Source organism: Carassius carassius, chromosome 7 (assembly GCF_963082965.1).
Source record: "Carassius carassius chromosome 7, fCarCar2.1, whole genome shotgun sequence".
NCBI lineage: Eukaryota > Metazoa > Chordata > Actinopteri > Cypriniformes > Cyprinidae > Carassius > Carassius carassius.
Window position 1 is genome coordinate 16,495,376 of NC_081761.1, and position 21,111 is coordinate 16,516,486.

Below are 21,111 nucleotides of genomic sequence, written 5' to 3' on the forward strand. Positions count from 1 at the left end.
GGAGTGCAGATAACCCCCATGGCAATGTTATATCATGATAGTGGGGCAATATTGACTTACGGACCATGTGGTCCACAACTGCTAAACAGATGTTTACACAACCACATGAAACCTGACACACTCCCACTCTCACATTTTTAATGGGGTGGATGTTTATATATTTTTATAATAAAAATCCTTAAAAATAAACTTTTATCATAATAATGTTTCTCACTTCTATTTTACTAGTTTGATCTATCAGATTGTAAGGAATTGTGCTAGTAGGCAAATAAAATGCAGGAAACAGAATAAATACCTTTTCTTATGGTTTTATTTACTTTTGTAACCAGAAAATTTGCTTCATTAATTTACTTACTATAGGTTTAGGGTATGCATAAGTTATGCCCAATTTATTACTATAGCTATTTCTAAATGTAACCTGTGTAACAAGTACACATTAAAATAAAGTGTTACCCAGTTTACCAAATTTATGAAGGTCTCATTGCCAGTTCTCACAATAATTAAGTAAAGAGGACTACAGAATACCTTTCATTTACAAAAGACAGGGAATTTTATTCATTCATTGACAATGCAATATGTTAGACCAGTTGCAGTATGATCATTAATAAAATAAATAAAAAAAGACCCCAATAACTTTTCCAGAATTAATAGGTGTAAAATGGAAAATGCCAGAAACCAATAGACAGATGTTTACACTCACTTGAAAATGCCTTGCCCATGTCATGTACTTTTAGCTTCAAAATAACAAAATGATAGCTCAGAACAATGTGGGGAGCTTTGGTGAGGTCTTTATATGTCTCCCAGGCCTCCAAACTGCTTGGCACCACTATGTTGACCATCGGTTGAGATTCTGTTGATCGGAAAGATCTTCATGGTGGTCTCCTTCAGAGAATTCCAGCGACTGTGCCATGTGGCCCAGATAATGCCATTGTCATATCCATTCTGTGTGTCCTTCTCTGTGTACTTGCCACCTGTGAAGACAGAAATAATACTTCAGCAAAGAGACTCCTGCATGTATAGTACACTATCAGAAAAAGATACAAAAGCTGTCATTGGGGCAGTACCTTTTCAAAAGGTACCACCCCAGTGACAGCTTTTGTACCTTTCTTTTCTGAGAGTGTATAGACTGAATTTGCGAAGTCAGAATGGCTTACCCTGGTAGTATTTTCCATTGAGATGAGCAGCATGGCAGCGGTTCATCCACCAGCCAGACCCTTCCTGAAAGGCAAAGTTTTCGTTGTCTTTGTCAGGTGTACTGAACTGCATGCCATTGTGAGATGTGTAGAATTTGTCACTGGGATCATCACCAAAGTCATAACCATCAAAGGCATCACCAGCATCTCTACCAAAGTTATCTAAATAGGTCAAACGGTACGAATCAATTTCTGGTCCAAGTTTGAAAGTGGCGTAGTCGGCATTCCTAAGAAACAAGTTTAACAACATAAATTTAAGACAAACACTCCTGTTGATTATTGTGCGCCCTGATGTTCAGCAGCATGTTTGATCTGACTGAAAATGTTATGCAGTGTGAATTGGTAAGAATCAATTTTGTTTGCAGAGCAAAGTTCTGTTTGGTGACAGCAGATAAGGAAAACTTCTGCTTTGGGACGTCATGGATAATTCTTGCTCAGGTTTAACACCAAACGCATCCATAACTCAAGTCATAGAGCATGGTGCTAGAAAACGCCAAGGTCATGGATTCCCAGTGAATATTTTCTGCAAGTGTTCCTGAAGATAATAATTAGCAGGTCCGGGTGTATTTAATTATGGTTGGAGATGCACTTTGCAGGAAGGAAGAGGATTGGGCACTCCTGGTCTACCAAGTGTGGGAACGTAAAAATAGGTGATTTGTGAGCTCCATTTGTGAAATTAAAACCTAAAATTGTACAATATTAGGTAGAAATGTGTGTGAGAGTAAGGAAATCATTTTTCCATGGTTAATTACTTTTTGTTGCCATCCCAATCGACCATCTCAATTCTCAGTACATAAGGCACACTTGACTGAACAGACAGCAGATAAATCTTCTCATTCCCCAGCCAGAACTCTGTTCTGTCATCTGGTGAGAGGTACCCAAAACCTTCCTTATACTGAATCCATTTTTTGTTGAAGTCAACACTGCCATCACGTCTCTGAAAAACATACAATGAATTTTGATCAATAAAGCTGCAACACCTTTGTAATTGCTTCTACTAACACAGTTCTGAGCGGTTTTCGAACAAGTAGCATAACAAGGACGTTAAAGATCATAGTCAGTCTTTATTGACATCTTGATGGCAGGGTAGTGAAGTTCACCTAAACAGCTCTTACTAGCTGGACTACATTATACTCACCCTCCCTAAACCTCACTCCCATCTGGGTCATGGCACCAACATACTGTTCTTACTTGCTCTTGTCTGAGCAGGATTTGAGCTAGCATCAACCAGCACAAGAGGCTTCTTTTTTTCTTAGTAATGTACTGATACCAAAATGGCTGATATGATAATTTCTTTATATTTTCAAATTATTATTACTCTCAGATAAATGGCTAAAGACAAATGAATTAATAAATAAATAAATAAATAATTTGATAAAATACATTATTCAATTATTTATTAAAATGAAAACTACAATTAATTGTTTTAAAAACTTTTTCAAAAATATATATTTATCTCACCTAAATATTTGATTGTTGATCATGAGCTATATGTTAGGTGGCCTTTTAGACCAAGTTCACACATACTCTGTTTGCAGTGGATATGCAGTCCATGTGTGTACCACTTGGTAAGCGGTGCAGAAGCAGCACAGACTCATTGTGCTTTCACACAGGAGTCTACTCCTGATCCATGGATGTTTACTACAAACACAATATTTATCCGTTATTTTGATTTCAAATCCAAACATTGTTACTTGAAATGCTTTTTTTAGCACTGTGATTCTTTTCTAACACAGTGTAGTAATACAATATTTTATAGATGTGTTTAAACACAATAAATATAAGAAACCCATTATTCAATGCTTTTTACTTATGCATTTAGGCCTACTTCTAGATTTATATATTTAGTTGCTCAAGCAAGTGGCATACCGTTTAAACTACTTTTCTAATGTTATCACAACCATTAAAACTTACCATTGACAGAAACAGTCAGCTCTACTGCCTTTAATTTTGCATTTAAATCTTCATTACAAGCAATCCTGTGGTTCATTAATTTTTTTCCCCTTCCTCCACGAGTGCCGTCTATGATTGACTTGTTTATTGAAAAGTGCTCCATTCCTTTAAAACTAGACCAAAAGCCATAGCCTATGTTTTGACTGAGAAACACAGTAGACTTTAACAGAGTGGGGGAACTATGACGTCACTTCGTATGTGGATGTGGTGGTCACCACCACCACGCTTCCCACAACTTTTCAAACTTATTTTTAATGTGTTCAGTGAAAAGGGTTTACACTGAATATTAATTTTAATCCATGCTACATGAATCTTTTCAAATAAACTGGATTAAATACAAAACTAGAGCCAAACTAAAATTGAAATGAGACATTAATAATAAATAGTATAGTGAATAAATTAAATAATCATAAATAAAGGACATACGAAAGCACATACTTCTGTAAATTTCGAAATAAGGTGCATTAAAAGTCAATAAAACCTTGATAATAGGAATATTTTAATAAAAATCGTGTCTCCATGTACTATTCAGTAAAATTCAAATGCATTTAATTTATTAAATAACAGCAGAGTGAGCAAGTTTTTGGATATGGTAAGATTAAACTACAGCATAATAGTTAATAATAGTTTACCTGAGTTCACATAATAGTTTACCTTACAAACCCAGAGATAAACTGTTTGGAGTAATGACGTTTAACGTCTCCGATGGCGCCATGTAGTCCCATTTAGCATTTTGTTAGCAACAAAAAATTACTGCAAACAATGCGCTGTCACTTTAATTTGGCGCATGCAGCTGAAACGATCTCTGCACTGCTGCAGACGCACCGCTCCTGGAACGCACTGTTGGACCGCAACCGTGTGCAGTGAACACCTTAATACATTACGGTGGGTTCCCACTACATTGTCAAATCTGCAGAAAAAGTGCTAGCAACGTTACAATGTCACTGCTTTGGAGCATGTCAAATTTAGGGCGGAGAACGCCTCTGAAAACCCCTGTTTATGTTTCATTTTCTTCCTTTCACAGCGACTGGTTGTCACCCGGTGTTTTTTGCTCAACATTTACATAAACAGTGTGTGGCGAGTGGGGCGGGGCCGAGGGACGTGGCAACAAGGAGTGAGGCCGGCAATGATTGGGCAAATCAGGGACACCTGCGACCCACTGCCGGTCTCGAGTCCCACATAGGAGATGGAAGGATATAAAACTGGAGCGACGACAGTGAAGGACGAGAGAGGACCAGGCCTGGGCTTTTAGTTGTGTTTTGGTTTTTATTTGAGCGCACCAGTCGTCCGTGAGGGGCTGGTGCGCTGTTTTGTGTTTATTTTGAATTATTAAAGTTTCGTTTTGATTGTCCGCCGGTTCCCGCCTCCTTCTTCCCGATGATTATTAAGGTTTATATCATTACACAGTGCTTTACAAATGGGATATATTGCCCTCTGAAGGGCACTTTGAAGTGAAAACAGTCATGGCCACCATATTGAAGGGTCATTCCAAACCAAAGGGCTGCTTCAAAGGGCCCTTCGGAATGAAGGATTTCGGAGGGTACAACTGATGGACACTTTGGGCTCCCATGATCCTTTGCGCAGATTATTTGCATGATGACGGTGCCTCCGTGTGGGCACATGATGATGACACAGAAGGGCACTTCAAGAAAGAGTGGTTTGGTCCCCTACACCCTTCAACCCTTCTAAGCTCTCACTCTGCAGAGTAAACACTTTGAAGGGACTAGGGCATAGGGATGAGCCCTTCTGAATGGAATGCAGAGAAAGTCGAGGAATCCTCAATCTTTTTGATGCTCTCAGCCACTGTCAATGCTTTCTCTGCACCGCTTTCAATCTCATAATACACCGCGCGAGAGTTTATTAAGCTTAACTTCCATAGGAATTAATTGAAAATGCTCGCTTCTGCTGCACTCACTACATGTCAGTGGAAACTACTATAGTGGACCTACGGCGTAGGCTATGCGTCAGTTTTCATTTATACTTCTGCGTCGTTGTCCACGTCGATGTGCAGTACACATGCAAACTGCTAATCTGCAGTGTCCTCGGGCATGTTGCTGGTGTAACCCGCAGACCATGGCAAAAGCCAAAGAAGAAGCAGCTCGTCAGAGAAGCATTATAGCCGTGACGGTGGCAGATAAATATCAAATCATTAAATCATTATTTAAAACTACAAAAGGAGACAACAATGGAACAGGAGAAGATTATTATTATTATTATTTCAATCTACACAAGGACTTGTACTATGGCAGATCAACATTGTTTGTTGTAGAAATCTACTATTTAGTATAATAAATAATAACACACTTGTTCCTTGCTTTTTTAATTTTATATAAGAAGGTGTAACATTTAAATATATTAAAGTACACATGGAGGGAGGGGTTCTGGCGGACCAATCACAGTGCTTGCAGTCCCCGTAGAATTGAAGCGCTGTTAGATTTTTGAAGAGGTGGACATCAGGCTACAGCGTACTACATATAGCCTACGGCGTAGCTACAGCATAGGTTCGATGCAGAAGTATAAATTGGGCTTAAACATGAGCATGGAAAAAATACACACCGCATACGCACTGTAAACGTAGTGTCAACCTGGTGTTATGTGTGTGTGCTGCGAGTGTGCATGAGTGCAACTCTACAGAAGAGTGTTTACCTTTGCCTGTGACTGTCTGAATCTCCACAGTGTCTTTGCAGGGCTCTTTGCACATCTGGTCCAGCTGGACAGACATCTGTTTCAAATCGGTTATTCTTTTCTCATTAGCCTGTAGGATTGACTGCAGTTGACTGGGGAGGAAAAAAGAAAACAGGAATATTTTAAAAAAGGCTTTAAATGTATATAGCCTAATTACATTTATTAAGCTATGACCATATATAAGTGGTATAAAAAAGAACAAAAATGCTCACTATATTTGATCTTCCTGAGCGAGAATACTCTTCTCAAATCGCGTACAAAGGCTTTTCTTTCTGTTTTAAAATTAATTTTAACATGTTTTGGGAGGTATAAAAAGTTAATGGTGAAACAACTGTTCTGATATCATAATGAAGAAGCCTCATTAAAATAATAAAATAATATTTAAAGTATATTATCTTATTGTTTTCTTCTATGGTCTTGTGGTGTGACCAACTTGCAGAACTACCCCCCACCCCCTGAAAATGATATATTAGAGAAGACCACCTCAGACCCTCATGACTGTGTGTCAAAGTCAATAAGTGTCTTAAAATAAAAGATAATTTTAGGTCATGAAATGTCACTCGCGTAATCTTAATTTTTGAATTACTAATTAGTGTAAAATAAATAAATAAATAAATAAATAAATAAATAAATAACCTTTAAAATTATAGTTTAAACACTTAAAAAAAAAAAATTTGAATGAGATCTTCCAAGACTACTGTAAATACCTGTACGTATTTTGCATCAAATTTTTTGTCCTGTGCTCCTCTGGTAAGGTTGGCGATATCCTCCAAGTCCTGTTCCATTTGACCCAACTGTCTGTCCATATCAGGCATGTTTCTCTGTAGGTAATCAGCAACTCCACATGTGGTTGGGCAGTATATCCCCTGAGGAAGAGAGAATGGAATGTTAATGTTAAAATAGTGACTGACCATGAAGCTTCTTAAAATTAAAATATGTTAACCAAAGCAGGCAGTCTATACTTACAAACCCATCATTAAGGTTACATATATCATGTGCTGGTGAACTGTCCCCTCTCATTTGCTTAAGACAATAAAAGGGAGAAAAGACAATTAGTTAAAAAAAATATTAAAATAAAATAACACTTTTATGTTGCTCACCACTGATGTTAATGTGGACAGCAGCAGGATGGAAACAGTCACATGCATGAAGGAGGCCATGTTGGACCTGCAATCAGTCTGGTCCCTTGAGATTGTGAGTGACTGCTGACTGCTGCAGGATATTTATCCGATCAAGGTCCTGCTCAGAGATGGTGATAACGGTCCAGTATACATATAAGAGCTCCACCCCCTCTTACTCACTGTGTGACTCAAATCTAACCGTAAATTAACAGAGATTGATCAACATGTCCATTTAATGCTGAGAACATGGTAATGAACATACATAAATGGGCATGAGACAATCTATAAAATATTACTAGTAAATATTTAATTGCTTTGAATATTAATACTGTTGCTCAATACTTGTCTGATTTCAGGGCCACAAACACCAGTACCAAAGGTGATCGACTTTGAAAATGTTTTTACCAACTTAACCACTAGGGGATGTTGCACATCAAAAGTATAACATGGTCCTGATCTTTGTTACCAGAGAAGCAATACACACATCAGCAACTGTTAAAAATATTACTTATATTTGACAATCAAATAAATGGGTAAAATTAATTCGTTTCACTAAGCTAAAGTGGGTTCCGGATTTAGGGGTGGGAGAAGGTTTAAGCAGAAATGATTCAGCTTCATTACAAAATAAGCATCATTGTCTCAATGCAGAACTGAATGAACCAGAAACTGTTTAGTGTTCAGACAGGACTTGAATTCTCAGGGGCCCCATGGCCTAAAAATATATTTTTTTAAATTATATCACAACAGAAAATCTAAATTTGAACACTAAACGTTTATGCAAAACACAGTTGTTGTTGTTGTTGTTGGATTGTTTTTTTTTTTTTTTGGTTTTCTAATAGAAATAAACACATATTTATCAAAGAAGCCTGGAACCTATATGCTTAAATGAATGTTACTGTTTTACTCACAGAAGTATTGCTGCATGAAGGGTTTGGTGACAGACATCCAGCTGCCTTTGAAAAAGATTAAACTCTTATAAACAATTAGTGATAAACAAGATTCAGTGAGTCAAGCAAAGGCCAGCTCTGTTTTTCTTCTTAAACATTGGTATCAGTAAAGGACATCTGAAACAAGACTGGTCTAAATTTGAAAGTTCTGTTTATTTATATATATATATATATATATATATATATATATATATATATATATATATATATGTGTGTGTGTGTGTGTGTGTGTGTGTGTGTGTGTGTGTGTGTGTGTGTGTGTGTGTGTGTGTGTGTGTGTGTGTGTATGTGTGCTGGATTCAGTGTCTGTGAATAAAAGGCTTAAAAAGAAAAAAGAAAGCTAATCCAAAGAGTTGACCCAAGTAGCACCTGGAATTAAAGCTTCTTTCACTCTGGATTTACAAATAGCAAATGAGATGAGTTTACTGGGGCAGTGGGTCTAGAGACTGACATTCTTTATTTTATATTTCGACAAAAGTCCACAAGAAGGTTTCTTCATTCTGTTTATTTTCTGCTTAGGTGTATCATGGAGCCCTGACTCTGCCAATAACATAATTATTGTGGCCAGGCTGTGATCTGATTTTATGGTGTGAAACCATATTGAACATGGTAGACGACAGATATAAGGCATGGCTGACCTGAGAGTCAACTTCACCATCTGTGAACTCAAAAAACTCTGAACTCTGCCTGAACCTCTCTAAAAACCAGATGGAGAGCTGCTTCCATTTCACAAGTCTCCCAAACAAAAGATAAGAAATGTCACCACCATTGAAGCGATCATGGGAGGTCGTTGACGTCTAAACTGTACTGAAATGGAAAGTCGTAGGTCATTTTGCGGTTATTTAGTAAAAAGACCTGAACTGAGATCTCTCATCTTGTATATATACCACAATAAAGTAAGTAAAGCTACCAGACCTTCCTCATTAATATGTTTGTGGATTTTATTATCTTGTATAGAAATATTGTATTGTGAGGATTATTAGACCTTGTGGTGTAGAGCTAAACAGTAGCTCAGCAATACCCTATCAAGATCCAAACAACTATAATATTTTAAAGTGTACAAATGAAGTGGTTTACATGGGGCCTTTACATACATGGAACAGGATGGATTAGCTGAACACAGCTTCAGAAATGTTTGCAAGTGCATTTAGAAAAAATGGCTGGTATACAACCTATATATATATATATATATATATATATATATATATATATATATATATATATATATATATTTCAAGATAAACAATTACTAGTCTGAAGCAACTTACTGTAGTTTATATATGTTTTTGAAAAATTTATTTTAAAATGTGAGCATTAAAGGGATAGTTCACCCGAAAATGAAAATTTGATGTTTATCTGCTTACCCCCAGGGCATCCAAGATGTAGGTAACTTTGTTTCTTCAGTAGAACACAAACAGAGGTTTTGAACTCAAACCCTTGCAGTCAATCACTCTTATAATGGAAGTAAATGGGAATCATGGCTTTGTGAGCCCAAAAACATACACAAACAAAACCAAATTAAACACTGCGGCTCAAGACCGCATAGACAATTAATGTGTGAAGACACAAAACAATCGGTCTGTTAAGAAACTGAACAGTATTTATATTGTTCTCTGATTTTTAATGTCTGAACTGTCAGGCCTGAGTGCATTCTGAGTACGTTTTTTTCAACAGCAGGCACCTGACCCATCTTCCTCTTCTTCTTTCTTTACGGCAGATCACAGACTTATAAGTGCATTACCGCCACCTATCGCTCAAATGGAGCATTGACACTTCTAATTGAGATTGTAGATAGAGTGTCAATGGTTCATTTGAGAGATATTGAAGGACATTGCGGTGAAAATCAGAGGTAAAAAAATATATAAATACTGTTCAGTTTCTTCCACAGGCCAATGGTTTTGTGTCTTTGCACATCAATGTATCATCATGAGCCTCAGTGTTTAATTTGGTTTTGTTTGTGTATGCTTTTAGACTCCTAAAGTCGTGATTCCCATCCACTTCCATTATAAGACTAATAGACTGCAATGGTTGAGTTCAAAATCTCTGTTTGTGTTCTACTGAAGAAACAAAGTCACCCTCATCTTGGATGATCTGGGGGTAAGCGGATGAACTTTGTTCATAAATTGCATTTTTTGTAAACCATCTGATCTGCTATTATAAAGAGTTCACTCATTACATTTCAAGAATAATCAGAGTTTCATCTTACTTTTTAGCCAAATAAATATAACAGCAGCTGCACCAAATTGAATATGTATGCTTATTTGGGGTTTTCTTAATAAATTTGAAGTGCTCAGTATTCTCCTGTTTCATGCTATAAGAGCTATTTTTCTTGAATTTGACGTTTCTAATTATTATTTCAGGCTCTACAATGTTAAAAATATAGATATATAATGCTTCTCATTGAAAATGTTAAATTTTTATGTGCATCATGCTAAACAGTACTCAGGTCTCCTCTGATTAATTTACTGAAGTCCTCTACTACTCAGTTCTCAACATTAAGGCACTCTGCTGATCCTCTTTTTCATCAAGGTTGTAGCATTTGGACCAATCACACACAAACACACAATTGTTCATTAGACTGAATAATTGTAATTAATCATAATTTATTGTACTTATTTATATACATTTCCCTTTTGAGCTAATTTTCTACAAGATTCTCTTCAAAAGTTTGTAAAAATGATTGGAAGAAACTAGCAATGAGAAAAAATAAAAATAAATGAATGCACAAAAACATAAGTGTTAAAACATAACAGTTAAGTATAGTGCATTTCTCAAGAGTACTCTTATCTGGCATCCTGTAAATATGATCATATTGAATTTGTAAGTGGGAAGCGAGGGCAGTGTAAGTTCAGCGGCCATCACTTCAAGTGTGGTTCTGCAATGACCAGAGTTTCACATCTGCCCTTCTGACCTTAGACTGCCTGTTGAGCCCAGCTGCAAAATATTCAACACAAAATAAATGGCTTTGAAAGTCACCATAGTGATTTCATAATAATTATTTATGCTACACAAAAGCCTTTTACAAATGAGTAAACAATGTAATTTAGACAGAAGACACTGAACGTGATCACAAATGCGTACATATTTTTATATAATGCATCTCCATTCTCCACTCTATTTTTTTCCACTGATATTTTAAAGGGGTCATATGATGTTGCTAAAAATAACATTATTTTGTGTATTTGGTGTAATGAAATGTGTTTATGTGGTTTAAGGTTCAAAAAACACATTATTTTCCACATAATGTAAACTATTGTTTCTCCTCTATGCCCCGCCTTTCTGAAACGCATAGTTTTTTACAAAGCTCATCATTCTGAAAAGCGAGGTGTGCTCTGATTGGCCAGCTATCCAGTGCGCTGTGATCGGCCACCTGCACAAACACAAAATACACAAAAATGCACAAACTAGTTGGGGACTATCATGAGATGCTGCGTAATATCACTGCACCCATGGTACGGCAGCCAAGTTCCCTGATTATTACACCGGAATGAGAATATAGTTTCTAGCCATATCAGCCAAGAAAATCGCAACTTTCCATTTTCTGTCGATCTTAGTACACGATGTAACTACAGAAGAGTCAAGCTTTAAATAGGAAAAGTATTGTAACTGTTTGGTCAAATTTGAGCGAGATGCTAATGGTCTAATCAGATTCAATTACCTATCTAAGCTAAAAGTACTACCGCCAGACCCGGAGATCAGCTGAATGGATTCAAAAATGGTAAAACTGTTTAACTCTAAGGGGAGTTGGAAAATTAGCCTAATTTCAAAAACAGTGGAGTGTTCCTTTAATGAAATCTGCTTAAATGAAGAGTTATCAAAGCAAACAGCCTGTAGTAATAACACTAAACATACATCACCTTTAAATCTGTTTTAGGTGCGATGACACATGTCCAGTTTTAGCTCAACAAGAAAAAACAAAGCTGATCTATAATCAGCTACAGATACCTTAAAAGATTTATGGAACCCTCCCTGATGTTACCATCTGTCCATATACTTTAGACCTTGTGATTACTTTATTACAGATACCTTCACATCTCCCAGTTTGTCAACTCAACTGGCAGCAGTCTTCCACAAAGTCAACAATGTATCCATATAGGCAGACTTTGTGTGCTGAAATACGGCTGATTTAAAATTATGTTTAAATAATGTTATGCTCATGCTTAAAGGAATAGTTTGCTCATAAATGAAAATTTACTGAAAGTTTACTCTCAGTCAATTTAAAGGTACAGTTTGTAGGACCTGCCATTAGAGGGCGCACTACCAAAACAATAACAACCGCTTGGCTTGATGACGCTAACGAGTAGATTACATACAAAGTCAATGCAAAGACGCGATCAGACGCAATGCCCCCTTGTTTGGCGTGTATGCCCCATAATACTAATCTTGTTGATCGATATAATAGCATACATTTTCTGTAAAGATATGAATCAAAACAACTAACCTGACGAGTAAAACACAACCGAGATCAGCATCTCTTTCTAGTTGAAGTTTGTCGCAAAGCTCTCTCCATCTAGAAAATGCAACACCAATACTGGTCCTCGCTCTTTCTTTCCTCTTGTCCCAAACCCTTCTTGGGTCGTTTGGTTGGCCCATACGCTTACGTTTACGGGAGCTGTCCTTGTTGACAGAACCAGAGGCAGACAGTAAATAGTAATTATGTTCCATAAATAAGTAACACAATCCACCATAAAACGTGCAAGAAGTAAATAAGGAACTGCTTGAAACAAGCTAGTGGTTTGCTGGACAATAGACACTACTTCCGCATTTGTCCATGACACTGTTGTCATATGGTTTCTACATCAGTAAAGGCGGTAACAAAGGGTAACGTCATTGACAGGTGACTGCACTGCCCTGTGTCACTGTTTAGAATGGGAATTTTCTCATGATTTACAAGTAGTTGAAAACATTAGAGATATTGTTAGCAATCAGCTGGACAAAATATATAACACTAGCCTAGTGGTTTTTGGATATTTTACTGCAAATATCTTACAAATTGTACCGTTAAGATTGTAGATGAAATTATTTCTTTTTCAGAACAGATTTTGAGAAATGTAGCATTATATCACTTGAGGAAAACAGGGGACTTTTACACTGGAGTATGCATTATTATGGATTATGGACTGATATTTTGGCCAAAAATGACTTTAAAAATGCCTTGATGGATTTGTTTATTACAAAAATGCAGCTTTTCACTTAAAGGGGTCATATGATGCGATTTCAATTTTTCCTTTCTCTTTGGAGTGTTACAAGCTCTTGGTGCATAAAGAAGATCTGTAAAGTTACAAAGACTAAAGTCTCAAATCAGAAGAAATATTCTTTATAAGAGTTAAGAGTCAACCACAGCCTCCTAAAATGGCTTGTTCTAACCTGCTCCCTTCTGTCTACGTCACAATGTGTGAAGTTTGCATAACGCCGCACAAATGTTCAAGCAACGAAAGGAGGAGTAACTTTGGTTCTCGCCGTAGTATTGTTGCTGCCGCCACTGCAGTTGTGGAGATGGTGTGTGTCTCACTGTGAAAGCGAAACTACTTTGTTTAGTCTTTCAAAAGAGGACGATATCCACTTCATCATGCCTGGAACTGACCGTGCTGGTCGCTGAGGAAATACATCAACTTCGCGCTGTGAATCACCGGATTGGATTTCACCGTGGACAAAGTCCAGCAGGGTTGCCCGCCAGCCGCTCCTTCTCCAAATGCATCAGCCGCACCATTCTCAAGCCCACCGGCTGCCCCTCACTCAGCCCACTGGCCATTCCTCAGTCTAGGCCGGCGGATGCTGCTCACTCAGCCTGTTTGTAATTTCTCCAGACATGGCTTTATGTTTATGCAGCGCAATATGCAACATGTAAAAAGACAGTATAAGTTATTATAATCAGTAATTATGTCACTAGAGCTGTAATCGGGCCATAAAAGTTAGGCCTGACAGGACCCGAGCCCGATAGGTTTCGACCCGAGCACGACAAGTACATTTTGATTGACAGCTTTTTAAAAGCCCGAACCCGTTAACAGCCTGACATTATTCCAATGTGTGCACACATACAGCTCTTTTGCCTCATGAACGAGTCAGTCTATTGTTCGTTATCTGGCTCGGCTCTTCAGTTCTCTCTTCACAGCAGTTCAGTCACTGTACTGTTTGAGTACATGAATTACTCCAGGATATTGGTTTGTTTTAACTCAGAGGGAGTGTCAGCCACATTATAAAAGTTAACAGCTTAACTCATTTGTGGATTAATGCGTATTGGAGACGCGAACCATTTAAAATGATTCAGATCGATTTGGTGAAGCTGATGAGCTTCTTTGGTGAAGATGATATAAATTAAGCCCCAACCGACCAAACTCTTCGGGTCCCATCGGGTTCGGGCAAAGATCTTCAGCTCTATATGTCACCACTGGATGCAACAAATGCTTTGTATATAATCTGTTTTATTGTTTTTGTCATGTCGCGCCAGGCATCACACAGTATGTTAAGATACAAGGCATCACAGTATATTAATGGGTGAACATTTCCATCACATGCTTGAGGTATTCAGCCATCCACAACGCACTGGATAGCTGGCCAATCAGTGTATACCTCGCTTATCAGTGTTACAAACACGCCAGGTTCCACCTCCACGCAATCACTATGCATGCCCTCACTGGAATACTAAGCACATCCACCTGATCCTCATCACCACCCAATAACCTCAGCACCATAAAAACCACATACACGCACTCAATCGATGTCCGGTCTCGTTCGCGACAAGGTTTTACCTGTATGCTAACTCTAAGGACTAACTCTTCTTCTACTTACCTCTCTCCAGTGATTCTCTGAAGTTCCAGATCCCCAGTGTGCGTGTGTGTGGTTCACCTTCCTCCTCTGACGTCTTCACCCAGCCTGCATGGAACCATCCCTCACTCCACCCTACACTACCTGCTCCTCTGCTTGTGTTTGTTCAATAAACCATTCTGTCTGTTACTCCTCAGTCTCCCGAGTGATCCGTAACAGAAGACCGGACCAACACCGCCAGGCACAAGCATGAGCCTCATGGACCCCTTTCAAGAGCTGGTTAATGCACTCCGAAGGACACTCAGCTCCCAGATTCATTGGCCCATTCACCATAATCCAGCAGATCAATCCGGTCACGTACAAACTCCAGTTACCCCCTGAATACCGGATTCTACCCACATTCCATGTGTCTCTCCTTAAACCTCAACATCCTTTTGTCTCTCCCTCCACAGAACCTGGCAAAACGGAAGCCCCCCCTCCACTCCTCCTAGATGACGGCGCAGCCTATGCAGTGAGTGACATCCTGGACTCCCGGCGGCGTGGTGGACAACTGGAATATCTAGTGGACTGGGAAGGATACAGTCCAGAGGAACGTTCCTGGGTTCCACGCAACGACATCCTGGATCCTAATTTACTCAACACCTTCCACTCCAATCATCCTGACCGACCAGCTCCCAGGGGAAGAGGACGTCCACCACGTTGTCGGGGTCCTCGGCCCTCAGGAATGGGCCGTGGGGAGGGTGGTACTGTTACAAACACGCCAGGTTCCACCTCCACGCAATCACTACGCACGCCCTCACCGGAATACTAAGCACATCCACCTGATCCTCATCACCACCCAATCACCATAAATACCACACACACGCACTCAATCGATGTCCGGTCTCGTTCGCGACAAGGTTTTACCTGTATGCTAACTCTAAGGACTAACTCTTCTTCTACTTACCTCTCTCCAGCGATTCTCCGAAGATCCAGATCCCCAGTGTGCGTGTGTGTGGTTCACCTTCCTCCTCTGACGTCTTCACCCAGCCTGCACGGAACCATCCCTCACTCCACCCTACACTACCTGCTCCTCTGCTTGTGTCTGTTCAATAAACCATTCTGTCTCTTACTCCTCAGCCTCCCGAGTGATCCGTAACAATCAGAATGATGAGATTTGTAAACATCGACTCATTTCAGAAAAGCAGTGCATACAGGACCAACAATAATGTACATTTTGCGGAAAATATTGTTTTTTGAACCTTAAACCGCATAAACACACTGCATTACTACAAATACACAACATGATGTTCTTTTTAGCAATGTCATATGACCCCTTTAACAAGGTGTCCAAAAAATGTTAACAAGAAATTAATCATGAGCGAGTAATATTTCTCCAAAAGTTTTCTGATAAAGAAACAAACTCACCTTCATCTTGGATGGTCTGAGGATGGTAAAATTTTCAGCTAATTATGAATTATTCTAAACTAATTACATTATTTGATTTTATATTATAAACTTATATATATTATAAAGTGGAAACAATTGTAAATGCAATATAATTAGGCTTCTTGAATGAAAAAAATACATTTACACTGTAAAAAGAATAGGCTAGTGTTAATTGTTGTGGATAAAAATTCTCATAGTGTTTCTTTTTAAGGTGGATTCTTTTCCTGTTTTCCCTGATTAGCTGCTGATATGTAGGTTAAATAGTACTTGGAATCAAAATTGTGGAGGAAAAATAGTGATTCTGATTTCATGCACTAGACTGGGCAAATGGTTCTAATGATTAAAAAATAAAGTGTGTCTCGACAAATCTGGCTACAAAATATTTCAAGATTATCCGATGACCTGATTATGGGAAAGTATTGCTATTACACACCACTGCTAATTAAGACCACTTCTTCTATTGACGCTTGCAGAAATCTTTTGGGTGCTTAGGAGAGGCCTGGGAAGCCTGGGAAGCCTGGGAGGACCAATGTGTATGAGAACAGCAATTGTTATTGTTTGAGGATAATCAGCCCTTGCCTCTAATTAAGGGGCTCATGTTTCACTACAAAATCAGCTCAAATGGGACTTCAAAACATGTTTTGAGCAGAGAAGAATATGGTTCCGGATTAGCTTCTTCACATGTTTTGAAACAGACATGTAGTCTATGAAAAAGTTTGTACTATTTAGTGGCCACAAAATATATGGATTTGAAAGTCTTTTTAAGCAGTGATACATACAAATGTTTGATTTCTTTAGTATGCTCATTTACACTCACACAGTTGAGTTATGTGCAAAAATTACAAATAAAAAGACAAAGCATTTCGATATACAGTCACGGACAACATTTTTGGCAGTGACATACATGTAAATGTAGTTTTTTGCAAAATGTGTATCATAAGCTGTTGTGGTTTGCTTTCTGATTGTTTAGTATTGTGTAGAGTGATCAGATGCATTTTAAATAATTGCTAAAAGCTTCATTGGCCCTCCCCAAAAAAAAAGAAAAAGAAAAAAACTCTCCGGATCTCAATCCCAAAGAGAACCTGTGGTCAGTCCTCAAAAGACAAGTGGACAAGCAGAAGCCCACAAATTGTGATCAACTCAGAGAACTAATAAGACAAGAATGGAATGCATCATTCAGGATTTGGCCAAGAAGCTAATATCCAGCATGCCAGAGCGAATTACAGAGGTTATGAAGAACAAGGGTCAACACTGTACATTTTACATTTACATTACATTTAATCATTTATCAGACGCTTTTATCCAAAGCGACTTACAAATGAGAACAATAGAAGCAATCAGACCAACGTGAGAACAACATCAGTATACAAGTGCCATGACAAGTCTCAGTAAGTCTAGCGCAGTAAAGATAGAAAAGGTTTGCATATACAGTATATATATATAAATATATATATATGTATATATATTTATATATATAGAATAGAAAAGAATACATATTCTGTACATATTGACTCATTATTGTTATTTAATTCTTTTTTTTTATTTTATTTTTTTGCCAATAAAAGCTTTTAAACCTTAAGATATGCTTACCATTGATTTTCAGTGTAATCAAGTGTTCAGCATTAAAGTGGTTTAGTGTGGGAATGTAACTTCCAGCCAATCAAAAAGCAGGGACCTCCTCGGTCCCGAGGCACATGCCATATATAAATTCTCCATCAACTGTGAAGTCTGTGAAATCTACAAGTCATAAAAAATGCTAGACTCGCTGTCGCTTCTATTTGAGAAATTCTTTCTTTTCTCAAACTTTAATATTTTTAAAAGTCTATTGCAGGAGGAGCCGGAGCGTGCGGTGAATTGGCCAGTGCTCAGAAGAGGAGATCTTCTGGGAGTGCAGCGTACTCTCTTCATTCATTACGGCATCTATCTGGGCGACAACAGGGTGGCGCACCTGATGCCTGACATCATGCCAGTATTAACTAACAACAAGCAGCTCATTAAACCAGTCGTCACTAACAAAAGACTTATATTAGGCTGTATTTACCGAAACGCGAGTATACGTGTAGACTCAGTTGAAGATTTCGCGTATGGAGCTCAGATTATGGTTAATGATATGGATATGAAAATAAAGTGTCAAGCACTGGTGAGCGAAGTAGTCGCGAGGAGAGCAGAGAAACTGGTCGGCGACATTCCGTACAGTTTATTATGGAATAACTGTGAACATTTCGTGACATATTGCAGGTACGGGACACCTGTGAGCCAGCAGACAGAGAAGGTGAGGGCGTCAAAAAATGTTAAAATCAAATATTTCAATATTATAATAGCCTACAAACTATTATGCTCTACTTATTAAAATATCGTAGAATACTACACAGAATTAGTATTGGTAACAAAATATTTTAGGATTAATACAATGTTATGAAAATGTCAATATTGCAGCAAACATGCTGCAATGTTATGTAATTTTAGGTTTTGATACCATATGAATGCTGGGTTCAAACCCTTTCCAAAACTGTTTTTATTTTGTCCATAGCTCGAACTTAACAAGTTATGGCTAGGTCTGTCTGAAGATGGCTCATAGGCCTATATTTTAGGAATTAAACTTTGAGAATAACGGATTTAAAGTTTCACTTTCACTTCACGGGTTTAAGGAGAGCAGTCCATCAGCGCTATAATGCATCATTACACAAACACGTTACTGAAGAGGACAGTTTCCCGTTGTTTACCATGGGCATAAATTTTGATCACCCCTTGTATGCATGAATACTGTAACTTGTAGTTTACATTAAGAAAAGCGAGCGCAGCGCAATTGTTTCGCGCACTTGTGCATATAGACTTTTTCTCTTTACTTCATCATCCGATCCTTCATCTCTGGATTTTAAATAGTCCATATAACATCGTTTAGGGCACTGACATCACCAAGATTGAGCATACTGAGACGAGCAAGATCGTTTAAGTGACAGCTGCTTCAGACTGTGTAGTTTTCTTGCGCTATGCCGATATTAAACAAATAGCTACTAAATAAATCAACACTTTGTGTGCCGTAGTTTACACAGGACTAGCGGGAAATGTGCATTGATACACCTTTATTATATATGTTACATGGTTTACTTTGATAGGTTAACTGTTTTTGTGATGTTAAGAGAAAGCTCCTCCGCAGCGGGTTCTTAAGAAAAAAAATACAGTCTGCTTGCTGCAGTAAATAGCTATTTTTCTGCACTAAACAAGTACATTTTGCCCAGAATAGTTTCAGAAATGATAGACAAGATGTTACAGAATAATAATTTAATGAAAAACTAATTTGGACAAAATTACATTCGAACTATATTTCGGATTTCCTGAAAACGTCCCAGCGCGACAAAATATGCAATTTTCACAGATCGCATCACGAATAAATAAGCCTAGCCTATATCCTTTAAAAACAATATTTTGGTTTTACTTGGACAAGGTCTGTTAATGATATGCTTAATGTATTTTCTTTTGCAGTTCTGTGACTATCTGAAAACCATCATTCGGGACCAGAGAAGTGTGGCCTTAACTGTTGGAATAAGAGTGATGTAGCCTATATCCTGTGCTTTGGCCTGGCACCTTCAACTACATTACCCACAATCCTTATTCCCTTCATCCTGTGGATGGCTGGCTGAGAGACACTTTCACTACATCACATTAAACAACAAAGCACAGTTTTAAAGGGGACAAGTACACAACAATGCAATGCATCAGTGCAGCAGTCGAACATGCAAAGTCTGATTATGTAGTCAAACAATGTTTAAGCATAATTTGTCTTTAGTTTTCTTCGATATATGTTAAAAGATAAGTTCTTTCATTTAAATAATTCATGACATGCTGTTAACTCCGCTTTTACAGCAACGCTGTATATTTTTCATCTTAAACCATATACCTAAAATTAATAAAGCCCAATATTGCTGTGGCTTGAAGTTACAGATTGAATGTATTGTTCACTAAAGGTGCCTTATATTTGTATTAAGCAGAAGTGTTTATGATCACTGATATGGAATTTAACTGATATGATCCATTTTAATGTACCATGAACTCTTTTAATACAACATGTATAAGTAGGCCTACCTGTAGGTTTTTTTATTGTTATTATTAATCTCTGACGATATGGGATTTAAATCCTGCCATGATTCAAAACTGAAAATACAGTTCTGAAAGGTTGAAACTAAGTGTTCGAAACTCAAAATCTTCCAAAAAAAGTTTTGCAAAATCGAAAATAAGATTTGCAAGCTTGCAAAATGTAAAAAAAATAAAAATATCTCTGCAAACATTATGTTGTTTTTGAGATTTCCTTCTTCAGAACTGACGATGCTTGATTGTGAATTTGTACAGTTTAAATTAAATTTGTATATTAATACATTACATTTCTGAATGAGAACCAGAACGAGAATAATTATGCAGACAGAACAACTTGATGAATGTTGGCATTATGTATAAATACAATATTTTTTCTGGTTACTGCTGTGAACAGTTGATTGGATTTATTACACTATTTTCATTAAAATAAAGTTTGTCTGACCTTTAGCTGAACTTGTGGAATTTGCGCAAGGCTGGTTGCATAAAAGGTTAAGACTATAGTTAGTTTGTAAAGTATTTTTCTTTTAGAGAGGTAATATATATATAATGTTATATATATATATATATATATATAATTGTTTTTTTTTCAGTTACAAAAAAAATCCAAATAATAACACTTAGACAAGATTAACCCTTGGCTAACTGCTAGTTTGTCAGACTAGTTCTTCAGACACTGTCTTAACGTCTACGTTTATGCAACTGGCCCCAGGTACTATATTCCGAGCTGTTCACCTCTTAGTATGATTTGCCATCATCAAGCTTTTTTAGGCAAGGTCAGTTTTCTGTTCATGAAAGCAACAACAACAGCAATAATAACTAGATAAAAAAGTTTGTCAAGACAAACTTTAAGTTGGCTTGAGAAAGCCTGGCCAGAAAGTTTAAAAAGTTTAAAATTAAAGTTTAAAATTTTAAGTGAAGTTAAAAAGT

At 37.6% G+C, this 21,111-nt stretch overlaps 2 protein-coding genes and 1 pseudogene across 2 annotated transcripts in view; 1 reads left to right on the forward strand and 2 right to left on the reverse strand.

Annotated features, from left to right (window-relative positions):
• Nucleotides 1-774: 774 nt before the first annotated feature.
• Nucleotides 775-2,362, reverse strand: fgg (fibrinogen gamma chain). The gene is made up of 4 exons (XM_059553367.1): nucleotides 2,309-2,362; nucleotides 1,946-2,187; nucleotides 1,155-1,420; nucleotides 775-971 (listed from the first exon to the last, which is right to left on the reverse strand). Exons 1-4 carry the CDS (start codon nucleotides 2,360-2,362, stop codon nucleotides 790-792), a joined length of 744 nt encoding a protein of 247 aa, XP_059409350.1. The 3' UTR covers nucleotides 775-789.
• A 4,458-nt stretch (nucleotides 2,363-6,820) lies between these two features.
• Nucleotides 6,821-21,111, reverse strand: part of LOC132143631 (microtubule-associated protein 9-like) — a 105,394-nt gene continuing 91,103 nt past the window's right edge. The window contains exons 12-13 of the transcript XR_009434267.1: nucleotides 6,932-7,070; nucleotides 6,821-6,854 (exon numbers count right to left, since the gene is read on the reverse strand). The gene's annotated coding sequence lies outside the window, so the exon portion shown is untranslated. The remainder of the gene's footprint in view (nucleotides 6,855-6,931; nucleotides 7,071-21,111) is intronic.
• On the forward strand, nucleotides 17,834-19,942 carry LOC132143064 (lecithin retinol acyltransferase-like; annotated as a pseudogene).